The sequence below is a fragment of the Andrographis paniculata genome, unplaced genomic scaffold (assembly GCF_009805555.1).
Source record: "Andrographis paniculata isolate CXL003 unplaced genomic scaffold, ASM980555v1 Contig51END, whole genome shotgun sequence".
Classification (NCBI taxonomy): Eukaryota; Viridiplantae; Streptophyta; class Magnoliopsida; order Lamiales; family Acanthaceae; genus Andrographis; species Andrographis paniculata.
The window spans coordinates 814,795-832,647 of NW_026137586.1; the positions used below are offsets into that span (position 1 = coordinate 814,795).

Below are 17,853 nucleotides of genomic sequence, written 5' to 3' on the forward strand. Positions count from 1 at the left end.
AGTTGAACATGAGCTTGAATTTTATTGTTTTTACAAATGAATCGAGTAATATTTGTTTATATTGGATTGTAGTAAAAAAAGAAAAATATTTTTATTAAAGATTGTGGTATTTTATATAATATATTGTAAACTAAAAATATATTTATTATATTAAGTAGATATTACAATTATTAAATTAGAAAATAGTAAAAAAAATAATAATTGGAACCGTTGTTATGGAAGGGAGTGTATAACAATTTATGCTATTAAATATTTATTTATCATATTTTTAAAATTCGCGTATTTATAATAATGCTATACTTTGAAATTGATATTACTAACATTAAACAATAATTTTAATTCGAAATTATGTTATTTAAATTTCAAAGCTATCTACAAACACAGTCGACAAAATTTCGGCTTGAAATATTGGGATTATAAAAGACTCCTGTCTTTGTCACTGTCACTGTTCAGACACAGAGAGAAAGAAAGTCCAAGTAAAAATAAAGGTATATTGTTAGGCGATAGAGGCGATGAAATGTAAGTAAAATTGAATAGGGGAAACACGAAGAATGCCTTTCTCCATCGATCAAATCTGGAGACGAACTTTTCATCCATGAATTCCTCCTCCATTTCCTCTCCAGATTTGCTTCTTCTTTGTTATGTGCAGGTCAAAAATGGCTACCAGAGCTTCAGAGCCTGCCCGGACGCGTAGTTCTAACCCTAGAATTGCACGCACAGCGCACTCCAGATCGCACTCATCGGAGAAACCTTCGCCGTCGAATACGCCGACGTCTCCCCTCGCAAATCCGTTCCAGAGCGGCTCCACCACCTCCGCCGCCGCCTCTACCTCCTCTTACCGCCTCGGAAGCTCCGTTGCCACCACTTCCGTATCCAGCCACACCTCGTTGTCCAGTCTGCGCGATTCTCTCCCCGAAAGTGCGCAGATCTACGATTTTTCCGAGATTCGCGCCGCTACGAACAATTTCCTCGGCCGGCGACACTCCGCCGCGTCGTCGTCGTCGCAGTCATGGCGGTGCGTTCTTAGCGGTAAGGATGTGGTGGTTTTTCAGAGGAAGCTGCGGAAATCGGTGATGACGAGTGAGGATGTGAAGCGGAAGATGGCGGTTATTAGTAAGAGTCATTTCACGAGCATCGTGAAGCTTCTAGGAGTTTCGATCTCCGGTGAGCATATTTACCTGGTGTATGAATTTGTTCAAGGATCGGATTTAGGAGTTTGCCTCCGGAGCAAAATCAACCGCGATTTCACGGTGCTCTCGACTTGGATCTCGCGGATGCAGATCGCCACGGACGTCGCGCACGGCCTCGATTACATCCACAACAATGCCGGATTGAGCATCGATATGGTCCACAAGCACGTCAAGAGCAGCGCCATAATTGTAACGGAGCCGTCCTTCAACGCCAAAATCTGCCACTTCGGCGCCGCCGAGCTTTGCGGCGAGACGGCGGCGCCGGCGACGGCGACTCCTGAAAAGCATCATTTCGAAGGCGTCGGAGGTTACATGTCGCCGGAATTCAAGGCGACCGGCGTAGCGACGCAGAAATCCGACGTGTACGCCTTCGGCGTCGTGATTCTCGAGCTTATGAGCGGACAGGAGCCTCTGAGGTACAAATTCGACCGGAGCAGCGGGAATCACAATCTGATTTCCATTATCGACACCGCGAGGGAGGCGGTGGACGGCGGCGGGGACGCCGCCGCGGTGGAAGGGAATTTAAGGCGGTGGATAGATAGGCGGTTGAAGGACTCCTTTCCGGTGGAAGTCGCAGAGAAACTGACACGTGTCGGTCTGCAATGCGTGCAGGAGGATCCGGATAAGCGACCCGACATGAAATGGATCGCGGGTAAGATATCCAAGCTTTATTTGGAGTCTCGTAGATGGTCCGACCGGATTCGGGTCCCGACTGAAATTTCAGCGTCCTTTGCTCCCCGGTAACATATCCTTACCAATTATTTATATTATTTTATTTGGGAATAATTAGAAATTTTTTAATTGGTAGGTATTATCCAATTATTTATTTCCCAAATTTTTATTATATATATAGTCGATTAAGCCTGATCTAGGAAGATTTCAATTAGATATGCATAATTAAATTATGATCATTATTTTAAAGCATAAAAAAAAGCCTAACTAGTACATGCTTGCAGCGTCACTATAATGTATTTTATTTTAATTTATTTTTGATATTATTAGATGTAGAAGTGTAAAATAATTGCGGCAGGTCCGGTCACACTTTTTTATATTTATATATAAAAAAAAATAAAATTATAAAAGAGAGAGGCGTAAAGTATTTTTCTATCCACAGTGTAGTTTATTTTCTTACCATATAAATAAATATAACAAATATGATAATAGTTTGGATTCTAGGGTTTGTGGTCAAAGTTGCACGGTCTAAAAGCGGAATTAGCCGTTTCTGTGTTCAAAGCTTCAGAGTCAACTTGGCTGCGAGAGTTGAGGGTGTTTTTTTTTATTTTTTATTTTTTATTTTTTTTTATTTTTTATCGTAAATAAATTATATATAAATTTATCCCAAAAAAATGATATAATTATTCGGATAAATTGTATATTCATATAATATTTTAAAAGAACATTTGTTAAAGAACTTATAAATTTATTACTAAATAGTAGTAATAAATAAATATGTCAAATTGTAATATTTAACAGTGTTTTTTAAAAAAGAAAAAAAAAATTCCCTTGTTGCATATTATACATTTTTTTATTATAATTTTTTTATAAAAATCATATGTATAATATAATTACAGTCCATGTCTCTCTATATAGAGATAGAGAGTTGAATATTGCGACAGAATTTAAAGGGTGAAGGCCAAATTGATAGAGGAATACTACGATCGCGTTGAAAATGTATACAAAAGTCAAACTTATTAATGCACTCAAATCAACGTGCAATAAAAAATATATTCAAAAAATATTACTACAAAAATATTTAGGAGTAAATTTGACTTTTTTTTAAAAAATCATGTATTATTTACATATAAATTTAAAATATTTGTATAGTTTAGCCAAATACATAATTACTCTAAATAATCTATTTTTTACATAAAAATTATAGTAAAGGACAAATACATATGCACATAAAGACAAAGAGTAAATAAAAGCAAGTGAATCATTTGATGTTTTATGCATATAACTATTTACGTGTATTTTTAAATCACTTTTAGCACTATTTATCGAAATAATTTTTTTTAATTTAAAATTTTACTATTTAAAATATCGAATCCAACCATCAACCTCATTTGAAAGAATCCTAAATTTTCAACTGAAAATAGAACCCTAAAGAAATAAATGAATGCCAAATCTACAATGTTTTCAGCCATTTCATACACTTAGACCAGCAAATTGTCAATTAGACATGTATCTATTTCAGTACAGAAATGTTAGTGTGAGAAACAACTCATGAACGGGTAACTGGTGATGACTACAACTTAGAAAATTGTCAATGGAAATATCGATACATGCCCCTATATATATTTGTATATACATATATATATATGTATGTATATTATTCTTCCATGAAGGGTGCATCATTTCAAGATAAGTGAAGTGGCGAAGATATATTCATGCTCCGAGAAAGAATTAAGGTGCATAAAATCGAATATAATGTAATGCTTCTTGTACTGTAAATGAATTACTCTTATTTCAACATAGATACGTACCTATTTGGTTGTCATTTTTAATAGACGAGGCGAGGCTTGCCTTGCCGGTAAATGTGGCGAGCCTTGGCCGCTTCTATGGTTCCATGTAAATGGATCTTGTTGAAGTGAGTATCTTTCAGATGTACTTTTATTCAGCTCCATTAGTTCAGGTGCTAAATTTCTCGGCATAAAACCTGGCGGTTTGTGAAAATAAATTATGAACATTAGAAAATTATATTATATTATATTGATCATCAATAAAATGTATTCGATAATCTAATATACGGATAAGACAAATTTAAATCTAAAACTGAATATTTAAAATATTTTAATACGCTTTTATACTAATTATTGCATCTACCTGTGATGTTACAGCAGTGTTCTGGTTTATCTCTACCAAAATACATTTTGAAGCATGAAATGAAGCAATTTAAAAGCCTTTGAGAAATCGAGGCGCAATCTCAGATCTCCCCCTCGAAATGATCATGTTCATCTAAGTATACATCTCACATACACGGGCGCACACATATATATGGAGTAAATTCTCTGAAAATATTTCAGCTGTTACATCGAAAAAAAAATAAAATCATTAACTGCTACTGGTAAGATTTTCTCTATATATAACAGAATTTTAGGAAAAATAATGGGTGCATGCATATGGTGGACAAAACATGCATTTGTTCTATAAAGGTTTACTGGTAAAAATCTCCGGAATATATTTCCCAAAATCATGTAGACTGAAGAAGAATAAACATTGCCAGAATATACTTTGTTGTTTATTTCAATAAAGTAGTATTATGAAGCAGTTTTGGGAATTTCAATATCCAAATTTTCTTACAATATCAAGGAATTACTCGGGTACGAACCTTAACAAAAAGAAAATCATAACCAAAAGTAATAAATGTACCATAGTTTATTAGTCTAAGAGATGTTAACCAAGGCATTGTATTCTTCATTTATTTAATCAAATTGCAGTAAATTACCTTTCCGTTCGCTAACAAGAGTTATATTTCTTGACTTAATTCCATGCAATCTTGGTGCATTCGAAGCTTCATAGCTGGGGAATAATGAGGGCTCTTTTTCTCTTCAAAGGGAATAAGCTTTCCAGCATATAAGCTCTTTATAATCCAGTGAATCGACTGCATCAGAATCAATAGTGTTATAACAATCAGTTAAAACCACAGATTGTCTCGAGCTTAATATCTACTTTTTAAAATTTAAAATATATTTCTACTAGCTATGCTCAAGTTTGTTTTAATTTTAAAATGAATTCCAAGCTCAAGATGACAGCAAAAACTAACCGTGACTGGTATATTCTGCTCTAATGCACATTGCTTCAAGTGGCGGGACGAGCAATTTTCCTGATCTGCAACAACTACTGCCATTGAAACTCTGCCGGCTTCGAGGGTTTGGATCAATCTTTGCAGAGTTTTGAAAACCATCCCACCACCATGCTGGCCATGGCACCGAATAAAGAAACAAGGATAAGACCTTAAATGAGAATTGGACAGATATGGCTTGCCACGAGGACAAGCCAAAGAGGACGACAGACAACATCACCATACAACTTTCAGGAAAATACTATTAGAGTAAGATAATACTCCGTTAATAAAATTGTTTATTTACTCACAAATTGTATACACAACCTTAATAGATGATTTTTGTAAATGGATAGCAAATTAGATTGAATTTTACTTGATGTGGAACAGATAATGATGTGGCTAAGGTCGACTAGTTTAGCAATATAACGAAAAAAATCCTAAATGCTTCAAGGTGTTTGCTAATGACAATAAAGGTTCAACCACCTACACATCAAAATAATTTCAAAAAATAAAAAAAGTAATCACATGTCCAAAAATATTCAAATTTTTTTAGTAACTTTTCGATAAGATATAATATGCTATTATATCTTTTTTTTATGTAAAATAATAGGTGCTAGTCTCCCTCTCACCCTGAGGGTGTCATCATTATCAACAAAAAATGAAAATCAAATTAGTAGACAATATGCATTTGATTGTGCATGAAATTACAAAGTACTCGAGGGGTGCAAGACATACCTCAATAATGGTTGCAATATTGCTGACATATTTTGTTTTTCCATGAAGCATAACACCCAAATTGTTAAAAACAAGAGACCGATGAACTTGGTCATCATTTTCATTGGTGTTTCTGTACCAGATCATATATCTGAAGAATTCAACAACAAAAATCAAACAACGACTTAGTTATTAGAAACTAAAGGCTATACAACAATAAAATAGCCCAACAAGTAGGATATACAATGTTGCTCATAAAATATTAGAAATTGATGGAAACAAAAAATTGCAGCTCACAAAAGCTAGACTACACAATAATAATAATAATATAACTTCTTTTTATGTATATGATGTGATCGGAGGAAAAAGTGTTTTTATTTATTTATTTATTTGAGTGGTTTGATGGGATAAAATATAGTTAATTATTTCTTATTTTGAAAATATTGCAGGACATATAAACAATATAAATACAATGTGTACCTCTTTTTTGGCAAGACACAGCCTTCTGCAATTGAATCAATCAGCCAATTCACTTTAAGCACAAAAGCATTCACTGCACATCCGTACAAGAACTTCATCGATTGTGTCTGACATGATAACAGACAAAGCATCAACAATTAGAAAGATAAGCATATATAAAGAACTAGTATGTAACAGTGTTAGTATATCAAGTTTCCATTACCAACCAATTAATTCAACAAATGTTCAACAGAAAGTAAGATACCATGTAAGATCATACTGCATCTTAATTTAATGTAGTCTTGTATGAGATGTAAAAAATGACACTGACCTTCTTCAAACACAATACTATTGGGAACCGAAGCTTAAACTTCGAGCTTCTTTTTCCCTTTTTAGGTGGGATATGAGATAGAACTATGCCACCATATTTTCGAATAAGACCTTCAATTTCCTTCTCCTTTCGTTGAGAGAAGCCCGTGAGCAAAAATTCCATGTTTTGAAATATCAATCTTTTCTTCTCATTATATGAGGAACCTTTTAAAAATCGGTCCATATGGTGAGCTTTGGATTCAAGATGTGCACTAGTTCTAGTTGACCTCTTCACAGCTTTGGTAAAATAACCTGCAATAGTCATGCAAAATGAGTACTCGAAAACCTCCGGAGTTCAAACATAAATACCATTCATACTTGAGCTTTTCCGTCACCTGTTTTTGATAAAGTCTGCACCTTGTGATGCTTTTTGTTGTTTGGATTGCTTGTTTCCTTTTCCAAAAAGTGAACATGCTTTGGGGAACTCTTATAACTTTTACTTTGTAGTATCAAATTTTGCAGGTCTTGACCAGTCGGAGATTTCACTTTGTTTTTCAGTAATGCAGTCTGACTTGCATTATCTTCAGTAAGATCATGCATAGGGCAGTCAAAAGAAGGGAGCAGGCGCTGTATCCGAATTATTCCATGAGTTTGAGTAGGACTATTCAGCTTCTGTAAAGCATCAGATGAATCTTTTGCAGTCCCCTCATAATTAGTGCAACATGTGCCACCAAAAGTTACCCCAATATTGCTATGTATAGGTAACAATCTCTTACGATGCCCATCTCTTTTAAAATTTTTTGTATGCCTAGGCAATAATTTACTATGATTTCTAAGGGAAGCAGATGGCCTAATCCCTTCTCCTTCTGATTCCTTGGTTTTATTAACTACTGGCACGTCTGTTATATCCTCTTCAGAAGCTGCTTTGTTTAGAGGACCAGCCTCTACCACATTCCCTTCTTCTTGTTCGACAGCAAGACTTAAATATCCAGGGGAGACTCTGTGTTCATAGTTTTGAGCAGGTGATGAGCATGCATGTTCCGATATACTACATGGTACGACAGAGCAAAGAGGATCCACGAAGCTAGTACTTGAAGATCTTACAACATCTTGAGAAAGCAACATCCCACTCTTCGCTCTATTAGACACGTGCTCTGAAGGTATGCTTAACTGAGAGGCTATTATGGTGCCTTTATTAAGATTCTGCACACTTGAGTTATCATCTGGTGCAGCATCTGCAGACTCTGAAAAAAAGCTCGTCTCTTGCACAAATGGTTTTGGGATCCTATGTGTCACAGTGTTATAAACTTTCTCTTCATACTGTGGCAAGTGAAATGAATAAGTCAAGAGACAAGCATACAGTTGAGTGGAACAGAGAGTGTCTGCATAGATTAAGATTATTGAGAAAACAAAATATATGCGAGGTCAGCATCTCTTCTAATAATAGAAATATTGTGACGGATTATGATTAGTGATCGAATAATAAATAGAAGCAGGATAAAGAAGACACAGATTTACGTGGTTCAGCAACAATGTGTTGGCTACGTACATGGACAGGTGCGGAGAACAGATCTATCGAGGACATTACAGGTTAGAAATTTCATATCTCTAAATCTATTCAAATAGACTAAGAGAATACAATCCAAAACTAAAAAACCCCGTGAAAACTCAGCGAAGTGGCAAACTAGATTCAAGGCATATCAACAAAAAAGTTGTGCCTCATAAATATCCCTGACAACTACTAGAGTCACTTGTACATAAAGTTAACCATTGCAGAAAACAATATATGCCTGCGATAACAATGCTTAGCATATTCCATAATTACATTCAACAAGTCAATATATGAACAAAACTTAATTGTGTAATTTTTAAGTAAACATTTCATATGCATGTATTCAAGATATTTGTTGAAACGTGACATATTGGATTAAAGAAAACAGCATATCGTGTCAACAGACTCAACACTGATCTTATTCCAAAGAAAATACCTTTCTTGTCCAACCACCAAGCCACCTGCTTTGGAACCGGTCTTGGGATATGTTTTTTATAATACTATATTTTTCTGTACATAGAAAAGAAGAAATTCACCTTATCAATATTTCCTCACAGAAAATAGCAAATTAGAATTTAGAAAGCCAATATAAAACCTTACCCTCAACTTGATTATTCATTAGGGTGGAAATTTTCTCATTTGTTTCATCCAATTTACTTTTCACTGTTGTCTGCAGGAAGAATATAATAGTGCATATAAGTGACATAAAATTAGGAAATATATAAGTATCCTGCCAGCAAGTGCTATTTTTCCTCAAGTCTTCTCCAGTTCTTGATTTTTTGGGTCAAGGCATATGTGCTCTACTTTATAAACTAATTTGGTTAACGCCGGCTAACCTCATGAGTGTAAAAGCAAAGGGAAAATATAAAGATCATTATAAATTATACTAACTTGAAGTTTTCACATACCCTTGCTGAAACTACACGATGTTGCTTGTCAGCTCTTCTCAAGCAACCATAGGGGCGATTACCAATTAACTTCCTTCTCATGACAGCACCAGAACATTCTACAGCAAAAGGGTTCGTTGATTGTATTTCATTGTGTATACCACCTTCAATTATTTTTACATTTCGATTATCGCAGAATTTACCACTACCATTGGCAGAAGCAGAAGCCATCTCATGATTGAAGCTCTCATCATAATCTGGACTGAAAGTGTCCTTAACTTGAGATACACTTAATTTATCTCCCAGAAACTCATTAAAATGAATCCCAGCATCTTCATATGCACTTCTCATAGTTAAATCATCTAAGTCGGATAAATTATCATCTATGTCACATAGATTGATTTTTTCAGCTGCTTCATCAACCGTGCCAATACAGGTGTTCGTTGAAAGTGCTAACCTTGCTTGTTTCACCTGAAGTGAAGCTTCAAGTATAGCAGATGCAGAAGTTTTTGCAGGTGAGTCGCTCCCTACAGCTTTGTTAATTTCCAATGCTTCAGATGCTGCTACACATAACTCCACTGCATCGCTGGCATCTTCACAAACATTCACACTCTTGTCCTGTCCCAAGAATTCATTCTCTGTTACAGATTTTTGCAATATCACTGCTGGAGAGCAATCTACTATTCCAGAATCCTGAAAATGTTTGTCTTTCTGAGCTAAATCTGAGGAACTTTGAAGAACATTGATTTCATGAGGACAACTGGACTCCGTCTGGTTTACATCACCGGCAGTTAGAGTTGTGTTATCTGAATTTCCATCAGATGATAGGCGGAGATGAAGCTGAACCACCTTACAAAAGATTTTGTGGAGAGAAAACCAATTTAATGACCACGCATGAACTAAATACAGGACTAAAGCCATTCCAAAAATGTGCATTGCAGAAAGAAGACAACTTTCTATATTCAAGAAATGCATGTGGCCTTGAACCAATAATTATAGTTTGACTAAATTTCAATGGCTGAAAATCAAAGAAAAGACATATATAACATGAAAGCATGAATTAGTTAACCATGGTCAGTGACTGTGAACTGACATAGCTTGTCCTATATAACACAACAATTTTTTATTTTTATTTTTTTTTATCGGAAACAATTTATTATTGATTGTATGTGTTGTACATAACTTGAATTGTATTTGGAAGAAAAAATCCTTTTGATGTGTATAAGGCCATTCTATGTTAAAAAAGTCCATAACCAAAATGACCCCATTATTTAATCAAACTTTAGTAAGAGCAGGGAAGCATAACTTACAAAATGTTCAAGACTTGAGATCCAAAAGCATCATAAGATAATATATGATTGACTTTTTTTTTTTTATTTTTTATGCTGCTAGATAAATATATTTCTGTTTGTCAATGTAATTATGAATTAAGAAATAAAGAAATTCTATTCCTAGGAAAGTTGACAGTTGACAATAGATGTATTAATGTGTAACTATTTGTTTGCATTTCTTGGTAAGATTTGACAGACTTTAGGATATAAAACCTTCAGGCAGGGGTTTTACATTTTATTTGTTATTTCTAACAGAACATGCTGGCAGAACTAGATTCATATCACATAGTGCAAAACTTACATTATCAGCAGAGTGCGGAAAACTCAAGGGTAAACTGTCAGTCCCCGATATAAATAATTGGCCAATAGTGCATCCACCTTCTTCCCTCATTAATGATCCACTGTCCATGCTCTCTTGAAGAAATTTTAGTTCCTGTAAACATCAGATGAAGTTTAGTCTTGCACAAGAAGTAAAGCAGAAAATAAATAATTTGCCTCTGATCAACTGGAAGAAATGCTGGAATTTATGTTGCATCAAATTACATGCTTCATTTTTAGTTGCAATGCCAATAACATTAAAACTACTCCTATAAGGTTGCAATTTGATCTTTGAAAGGGCAAACTTATTTCACTTCTTCTTTTTCAGATGAACACTACTTTTCAATTCATTTACTTATACTCCATCTTCCAATGTTCTGATGTGCATTGCACCCAATTCAAAATAGGTAAGATATAAGGTGTGTTTGTTTGGGGGTTTGGATTTGGAGTTGGTATTTGAATAGTAAAAATTTTGAATTTGAATAGTTGTATGATGTGATATAAATAGGTGTTGATTTAATATTTTGAATGTAAAATTGACTTTTTATATAATATATAAAATGAAAAATAGGTGTTTGATTTAATGTTTTTAGGGGAAAAAAATGGGATGAATAGTGTATTTAAAATCCAATCCCCCAAACAAACACACCCTAACACTATCATACAATTCTAAAGGGAAACCAGACAATTTTGGGATTAAAAACTAAAGTAAATTGTATAATACACATGTGTTTTTGTATAAAATATTCTGTATTTTATTTATTGTTGCATGAAATTCCATTGTGTTATACTAAAGGTATGTTCAAAACACCTTCGTAAAATACACGTCTAATTATGCAAGTGTTATGCAAATAAAGTTGAAATATCTTAAATACCATTCTTTGAATAAAATATATAAAAGAAAAATTTGATCAACCCTTCATTTGAAAGTTTGTAAAATAAAGACTAGCCATAACTTTATTTATTTATTTATTAAATTTAATATATAAGATGTTTTACTCAATTTATTTGCATAACACTAGCATAATTTGCAGCTGGTTTTGATACAGCACAAGTGAATTTCACAAAATAAATAAAATACAAAACACATGACGTATATACATGTGGTATTATGCAATTTATCCTAAAAACTATGCCCTATCTCATTACAGAATCGAATAGACTAAAATAACAATACAAAACTTGAAAGGCCTGAATCATCTATCACGTGCAAAGAATTGAACAAAGGAAAAGAAACGAATGACCTCAACACGCTGCTCGAATGTCACACAATCTTTCCCGATGCCCTCCACATTCAATTCTCCAAAACCACATTTCTGAAGCCACACAGGGAGCCACGCATCACTCTGTCACAGTAGCAATTTCTTAAAATAATTAGAAAACAGAAGTGCACAACAAAAATAGCTCGAATATCATCCAAACTAAACAAAATCCATAATTCTTTAACATTTAACACCAAAAACATTCAATAGCCACATCAACATCAACATTTAGCAACAAAATCCAATCAAATAAAAAATTAACACGAAAATAACGGGGATGCACTTGCCTCGGAGAATTGCGGAGGGCGAAATCCGGATAAGCTGGCCATAGAACAATTTCAGAGCATAATCAATCGCAGATTGTCAGTGAACAGTTGCGGCCGAGGATTCGGAGATAGCACAAAGCGTTGGCGCCAATTCGTAGTTTTTCGCGGCAAATCTTTTACCCTTTTGCGGGAGGTTTATAATTCTGGATTAGTGTCCAACCGGCCCGACCGGGTAGTGTTTTTGCCAGGCCGGGTCAGCCCAAATGGGAAGTATAGGCTCGGCTGAATCGGTCCAGATCATGTTTAATGTAACATAAATAAATATTAGATGTTATATTTTGTATGTTAAATAAATTTGTAATATAATATAAAATAAAATTTAATTTGATATTTTTTAAAAAAATCTAAAAATTCAAAAAAAAAAAAAAAAAACACAACATAATATTTTCAACTTTCGAGGTGTGTTAGTTTGAATGGTTTTATCAAAATTTTACTATGCATCAAATATTTTTGTTTTAAAAAATCAAATTAAATATTTATTTTTTATTTTATATGTTAAAAATTTAAAAATTTTATATTAATACTTATTTATATTAAATTATATAATTATTTAAATTCAAATTTGTTACTTTCTCCTTCCTAGGTAATTTGGGTGCGTTATGGTACACACTGAGAATTTAGATAAAAATATGATTAATAAATAATTAAGAAGTGTATCAGTAAAATAATTATGATATAGTAAAAAGAATTATATATTAAGATTAAAATTAAAATAATTAAATAATTTAATTAAAATTAAAAAAAATTATAAAATATAAAATATAAAATGTTATTAAAATTTAAAATAATTTAATTAAGATTAATTCATATGGGATACGATGAAAATAAAAAATATCCATAAATTATGTAGACGGATAGAATATTTAAATTCCAAATCTAAAATTTAAACCTCCAAGCAGACAGATGTACCCTGATGCTATTTTTACCAAATAAATAAATAAAATCATACAATTAGTGACTTTTTTCTCCTTACTCAAAATATCAAAAAAGCCCCCTTTCACATACCCTATCTTTAGATATCCTTAATTTTATTTTCAAGAAAATTTTAGGACCGTTATTCATAACCGTTATTAACGGTCAACCTCTCCCAAAAAAAGCAGCGGCCAAAGAAAATTACAAGCAATTGGCATTTATCATTCTCATTTTCTTCAGACAACCATTCCTCGAGACAACCAGAAGTTGAAACCCGGTTTTCGGATTGGTACGAGGAACGGAAGAAAATGAGCGTCATCGACATTCTTTTCAGGGTCGACGAAATCTGCAAGAAATACGACAAGTATGATGTCGAAAAGCAGCGCTCTGCCGGCCACGACGATGCCTTCGCTCGTCTCTACTCGGCGTTCGAATCCCAAATCGACGCGGCCATCCAGGTCCGTACGATGATCATAGAGCATATTTTGGGGGTGTATATGTCGTATGTTGTTTTTAATTTTATTTTTTGTTTAAATAACAATGAATTCGGGTTTTCTTACACTATTTATGTTTTCAAATTTGAAAATAGTTACTATGCTGATTTTTCGGTTGATTTTTTCAATCAATATACTCTCTCTGTACTGACTAAAAGAAATATTTTGAAATTTTATAATAGATTAAAAAATAATAGTAGTATTTTATTAATTAATGAAAATGTAATTTATGGATTAGTGGAAGTGTAAAGGTTTTTAACATTTTTGTCGTTTAATTTTATGGATAAAATGTGTAATGGTATATTTGCAATTTAAGTAAAAGTTAAATGATATTTTGGTAGTGGTGCTTGATTACTGAGTGGGACAGATGAAAATGGTAAAAGTAGTACTCCCTTCGTCCCAATTGGAAGGGTAGCATTTGTTTTTTGCATGTAGATTTTTTAATATTAATATAATATTAGATTGTAGTAAAAAAGACAAAAATGCCTTTATTAGTATGGTATAATATAAAAGTAATGACATTTGTGTAATATAATGTAAGTTGAAAATGTATTTATTGTGTCAGGTAGGTAGTACAATTACTGAATTAGAAAATGGTAACTTTATTTTGGGACGGACTACAATAGAAAATGGTAACCATTCAATGGGACGGATGGAGTATTTTGAATTGAAACGAAGAAAGTATTAAATAACATATAGTATAGATAAAACAAACAAACATCATATCATATTGTGTGAAATAAAATTATACTCCCTCCGTCACATAACAAAATATCCATTTGGCTTTTCTATAATTGTACTTAACATTAAATATATCTTATATACGTATAATTTTTTATACAAATGTCATTATATTAGTATAATAAGACACAAATAGAAGTATTTTTGTCACTTTCTCTTTATTTGCAATACAATTTGATATAATAATTAATATTTAAAGATCAACACGCAAAAAGTAAATAGATACTTTGTTATAAGACGGATAGAGTATGTTGTTTTGTTTATATTTTTAAGTGTGCTATATAAGTATGTTACATGCGAAATATATATTATGTATTATTAATGCATGATATATTGTTAGTACTGTCCTGAATTTTAACATTCATAAATAGTATCCGTCAAGCTTTAACACATATATATATATATGTATGTACTATGTCATTTTTTTATATATATAAAAAAAATGGCTATTTATTTATTTTCTAAAATATTATTAAAAATATAAATCAGAGAGCAGAGACCGCGGCGACGGAAACGAATAGGGCAAAGGTGGTGGCGATGAATGCGGAGGTCCGGCGGTTGAAAGCCCGGCTCATGGAAGAGGTGCCTAAGCTGCAGAAGCTTGCAAACAAGAGGGTAACTTTACTTGAGTTTGATTTTAAATTTTTTTTGAACAATAATTTAGATATAAATATTTTGTAATAAAAAATAATATATTTTTATTTTATGATAAACAAAATTCAAAAAATTCGAACTTAAATAATCCTCCTATCCTTAAAATATATCTTATCAAAACTACAATACATAAAATATATAATATATTAATACAAAATATTCTAAAAATATTTTTAAAATATTCTCCCTATTTATTTCAAATTTTGTCTCAGATTTCAAGTTTTGAGGTTGTGTTGTTTATGGTTTCAAATTGAAATCAATAATATTTTTCTATTTTTTTTTTATAGAAATATATTATTTATTTTCATAAAATATTATATCAAAATACTATTCAAATAAAAATTTAAATTAATATTTCATTTCAAATCAATTTCAAATGACAACCAAACAAATCCATTTTGTTTTTACCTTCATAGTTTTGGAGTTTTGAAAACAAAAATCAGAATAATAAAGATTTATTATTTAATGTGATATTTTTGCAAGAGAATAGATATTTGATAAAATATTTTTTTTAAAAAATTACTATAATGATCAGTATCAAAAGTTCAAAACATATTCTTGTAAATAGAGCCATTGATTTTCCTTTTTAGCAAAAATTTCTATATTATATTTCGATAATATTAACAAACTTCAAACAGGTAAAAGGGCTCTCAAAAGAAGAACTCGAAGCTCGTTCCGAACTTGTTCTCACACTCCCAGAAAGAATTAAAGCAATACCCGACGAAGTGAATGCTACAAACAAACACACACAAGGCTGGGGAGCTTCTTCGTCTCGTAACAACATAAAGTTCGACTATGGTGATTTTTGCAACTCATGTTTAAATTTTCCTTCACAATTATATATATATATATCGTTTTTTTTAAAAAAAATTTAATTAAAGTTGATCCTATGACGAATATTCATACAATGCTTATAAACCTCGTCAGATCCCGAGCGCTTGGACAACGATTTCTTCCAACAATCAGATGAATCGGCGCAATTTAGAAGTGAATATGAGATGCGGAAAATGAAGCAGGCTTGTATAACTTATTCACTCATTATTTGTTGCTTGTATATATATTTTTACTGTTCATCTGCAATAATCTTTTTTACCTAAAACAAAATATCATATCATATATCTATTTTTATTTGATATATATATATTATATTCAAAATTTATTTTTTATTCAAAATATTATGCTGAAACAAATGTTTCAATTCTATTTTATTATTCATATGTCGATGGTCGAATGTTCTTGCAGGATGAAGGTCTCGACGTAATTTCCGAGGGCCTCGATACATTAAAGAACTTGGCAAGGGACATGAATGAGGTTTCTTTACTTACCATATACGCACGAGCAAAATTTAAATGCTATTTTTTCGAATATGAGACTCGATATATTTGAATTTAAATTTTATTTAATATATAATTTATACTTGTGTGTTTGCTAATAATATGAGTAGAACCTCTATTTTGCCACATTTATTTGTACGCACAAATTGAGATTTTATGTAAAATTCTGGCTAATGTAACAGTGAATTATATAATAAAATTTATATGAAATATTATATATATTTATGTTAAAACATAGGTTTACATAAATTCAATATACCAATATAGTTAAAGGGTGTATGTCCATCAATGAAAACAAATAAAATAAATTCAATCTACTTCTTTTAGAAGGAAATTTCAATAGTAGTATTACTTTACAAGATTATCGATCATCCGTGCTTAATGAATTGAATTAAGATAGATTTGAATTTCCCTTCTCATCGTGCTACCATCGAAGCATGAAAATTACCAATGTTTTTTTCCTTTATGTTTATGCTAGGAACTCGATAGGCAAGTTCCATTAATGGATGAGATGGATACCAAGGTTTGTTCGATAAACCCTAAAAGTACCGATCATTTTTTAAGACAATTATTTATTATATGGGACCTAATATATTGCTCTCTTTTGTGGCTCGAAGATGGACAAGGCATCGAGTGATCTAAGGCGTAACAATGTTCGACTCAAGGAAACACTCCATAACGTAATTTCCACTATCTATCGTATTTTTTCTATAATAAAAATTATTCAAATTTATATCTTGAATAATTTTGTCGTGCACATGCAGGTGAGGTCTAGCCGGAACTTCTGCATCGACATTATTCTAATGTGTATTCTTTTGGGAATCGCATCTTATTTATACAAGTACGACCTCTTAATTATATTTTATTGAAAATTTTTTGCCTTCAATTTCGCTCGTATACTAATTAGACACTACATCACTTAATGTAGTGTACTTAGCTGAACTCATGCGCGCGGGACAGCTGAGAAGATTCTGCAATAATAACATTTCATCGATATTGATACTATGCTACATAACCTTAAACCGTAAATTCCCAAACCCTAACACCTTGTATTCAAGAACTTGTTGCATCACATGTTCATTGTGACGATGTTTGTCATTCAAATTATCGTAATAACTTAGCATGATTGAAATTTGGGGATTTTGGTGAACGAATGCTACAAATTCTCTTGCATATCCCCAATGAAAGTATTTGATTTTATCGCTTGCAATATTTTATCGCTATTTTTTATATCTAATATTTTGTTGTTAAAATTTTTGATGAAATTTTATTTTTATATGAAAAGACTTTTAGGTACAAAATTATATATATTTTTTTAGCTAAATCTCGTTAATTTCCACACTTTCATTACAAATAGTTTACATTTCGCTACAAAAGTTAAATTTGTCGCAAAAAATCTTTAATAACGTGGTATGGTATACCTAACAAAACATGTGACGAAACTCATTTAGTCACAAATGCCTTTTCGCTACAAAATCATTATATTTTGCTACAATTTTTTGTACCTACATATCAATTTTTTTTGTCGGGCAGGCATGATCAACAAATAGGATTTTTTTTTTTTTTTTTTTTTTTTTTTTTTTTTA

General features: G+C 32.2%; 3 protein-coding genes and 1 long non-coding RNA gene across 10 annotated transcripts; 3 read left to right on the forward strand and 1 right to left on the reverse strand.

Moving 5' to 3' along the window:
• Positions 1-641: 641 nt before the first annotated feature.
• Positions 642-7,042, forward strand: LOC127253652 (lysM domain receptor-like kinase 3). 4 transcript variants are annotated; one of them, XR_007839300.1, is made up of 2 exons: positions 642-3,598; positions 4,994-5,117. XR_007839300.1 is itself a non-coding variant. In XM_051278337.1 (2 exons), exons 1-2 carry the CDS (start codon positions 642-644, stop codon positions 7,025-7,027), a joined length of 1,302 nt encoding a protein of 433 aa, XP_051134294.1. In that variant the 3' UTR covers positions 7,028-7,042. The 4 variants fall into 4 exon arrangements, 3 of the variants coding, with proteins under 3 accessions (XP_051134294.1, XP_051134295.1, XP_051134293.1); XM_051278337.1 differs by lacking the exon at positions 4,994-5,117 and adding an exon at positions 7,015-7,042 and having other exon boundaries at positions 642-1,930; XM_051278338.1 differs by lacking the exon at positions 4,994-5,117 and adding an exon at positions 6,979-7,028 and having other exon boundaries at positions 642-1,930.
• LOC127253651 (uncharacterized) lies at positions 3,812-12,271 on the reverse strand. Of its 3 annotated transcripts, none has more exons than XM_051278334.1 (14): positions 12,094-12,271; positions 11,789-11,890; positions 10,528-10,659; positions 9,099-9,744; positions 8,917-9,014; positions 8,609-8,678; positions 8,445-8,518; positions 6,852-7,776; positions 6,479-6,768; positions 6,169-6,275; positions 5,710-5,839; positions 4,954-5,106; positions 4,636-4,791; positions 3,812-3,846 (listed from the first exon to the last, which is right to left on the reverse strand). In XM_051278334.1, exons 1-13 carry the CDS (start codon positions 12,133-12,135, stop codon positions 4,657-4,659), a joined length of 2,904 nt encoding a protein of 967 aa, XP_051134291.1. In that variant the 5' UTR covers positions 12,136-12,271; the 3' UTR covers positions 3,812-3,846; positions 4,636-4,656. The 3 variants fall into 3 exon arrangements, with proteins under 3 accessions (XP_051134291.1, XP_051134292.1, XP_051134290.1); XM_051278335.1 differs by having other exon boundaries at positions 9,105-9,744; positions 12,094-12,270; XM_051278333.1 differs by having other exon boundaries at positions 8,917-9,744; positions 12,094-12,270.
• On the forward strand, positions 7,850-9,666 carry LOC127253653 (uncharacterized). Of its 2 annotated transcripts, none has more exons than XR_007839301.1 (4): positions 7,850-8,046; positions 8,949-9,027; positions 9,332-9,410; positions 9,543-9,666. It is a non-coding gene; the product is annotated as an uncharacterized LOC127253653 (long non-coding RNA). The 2 variants fall into 2 exon arrangements; XR_007839302.1 differs by having other exon boundaries at positions 9,524-9,622.
• Positions 12,272-13,352: 1,081 nt separating the features above from the next.
• On the forward strand, positions 13,353-17,335 carry LOC127253810 (syntaxin-71-like). Its single transcript, XM_051278584.1, has 9 exons — positions 13,353-13,502; positions 14,769-14,894; positions 15,572-15,731; positions 15,861-15,949; positions 16,176-16,244; positions 16,746-16,790; positions 16,885-16,947; positions 17,032-17,108; positions 17,196-17,335. The coding sequence occupies exons 1-9, from the start codon at positions 13,353-13,355 to the stop codon at positions 17,206-17,208; spliced, it is 792 nt and encodes a 263-aa protein (XP_051134541.1). The 3' UTR covers positions 17,209-17,335.
• The last annotated feature ends 518 nt before the right edge of the window (positions 17,336-17,853 follow it).

What these genes read in the sequence shown, in the direction of transcription:
- LOC127253651 (XM_051278333.1), bottom strand. Translation starts at nt 12,135, where the DNA reads ATGGCCAGCTTATCCGGATTTCGCCCTCCGCAATTCTCCGAG. An exon ending in ATCGTGTAGTTTCAGCAAGG is followed by an intron (nt 8,679 to 8,916) that starts GTATGTGAAAAC and finishes TTCTTCCTGCAG; the next exon opens with ACAACAGTGAAAAGTAAATT. An exon ending in AGCAGAATATACCAGTCACG is followed by an intron (nt 4,792 to 4,953) that starts GTTAGTTTTTGC and finishes ATTCTGATGCAG; the next exon opens with TCGATTCACTGGATTATAAA.
- LOC127253652 (XM_051278336.1), top strand. Translation starts at nt 642, where the DNA reads ATGTGCAGGTCAAAAATGGCTACCAGAGCTTCAGAGCCTGCCCGGACG. An exon ending in TCAGCGTCCTTTGCTCCCCG is followed by an intron (nt 1,931 to 4,027) that starts GTAACATATCCT and finishes GTGATGTTACAG; the next exon opens with CAGTGTTCTGGTTTATCTCT.
- LOC127253810 (XM_051278584.1), top strand. Translation starts at nt 13,353, where the DNA reads ATGAGCGTCATCGACATTCTTTTCAGGGTCGACGAAATCTGCAAGAAA. An exon ending in CAACATAAAGTTCGACTATG is followed by an intron (nt 15,732 to 15,860) that starts GTGATTTTTGCA and finishes AAACCTCGTCAG; the next exon opens with ATCCCGAGCGCTTGGACAAC. An exon ending in TGGCAAGGGACATGAATGAG is followed by an intron (nt 16,245 to 16,745) that starts GTTTCTTTACTT and finishes TGTTTATGCTAG; the next exon opens with GAACTCGATAGGCAAGTTCC.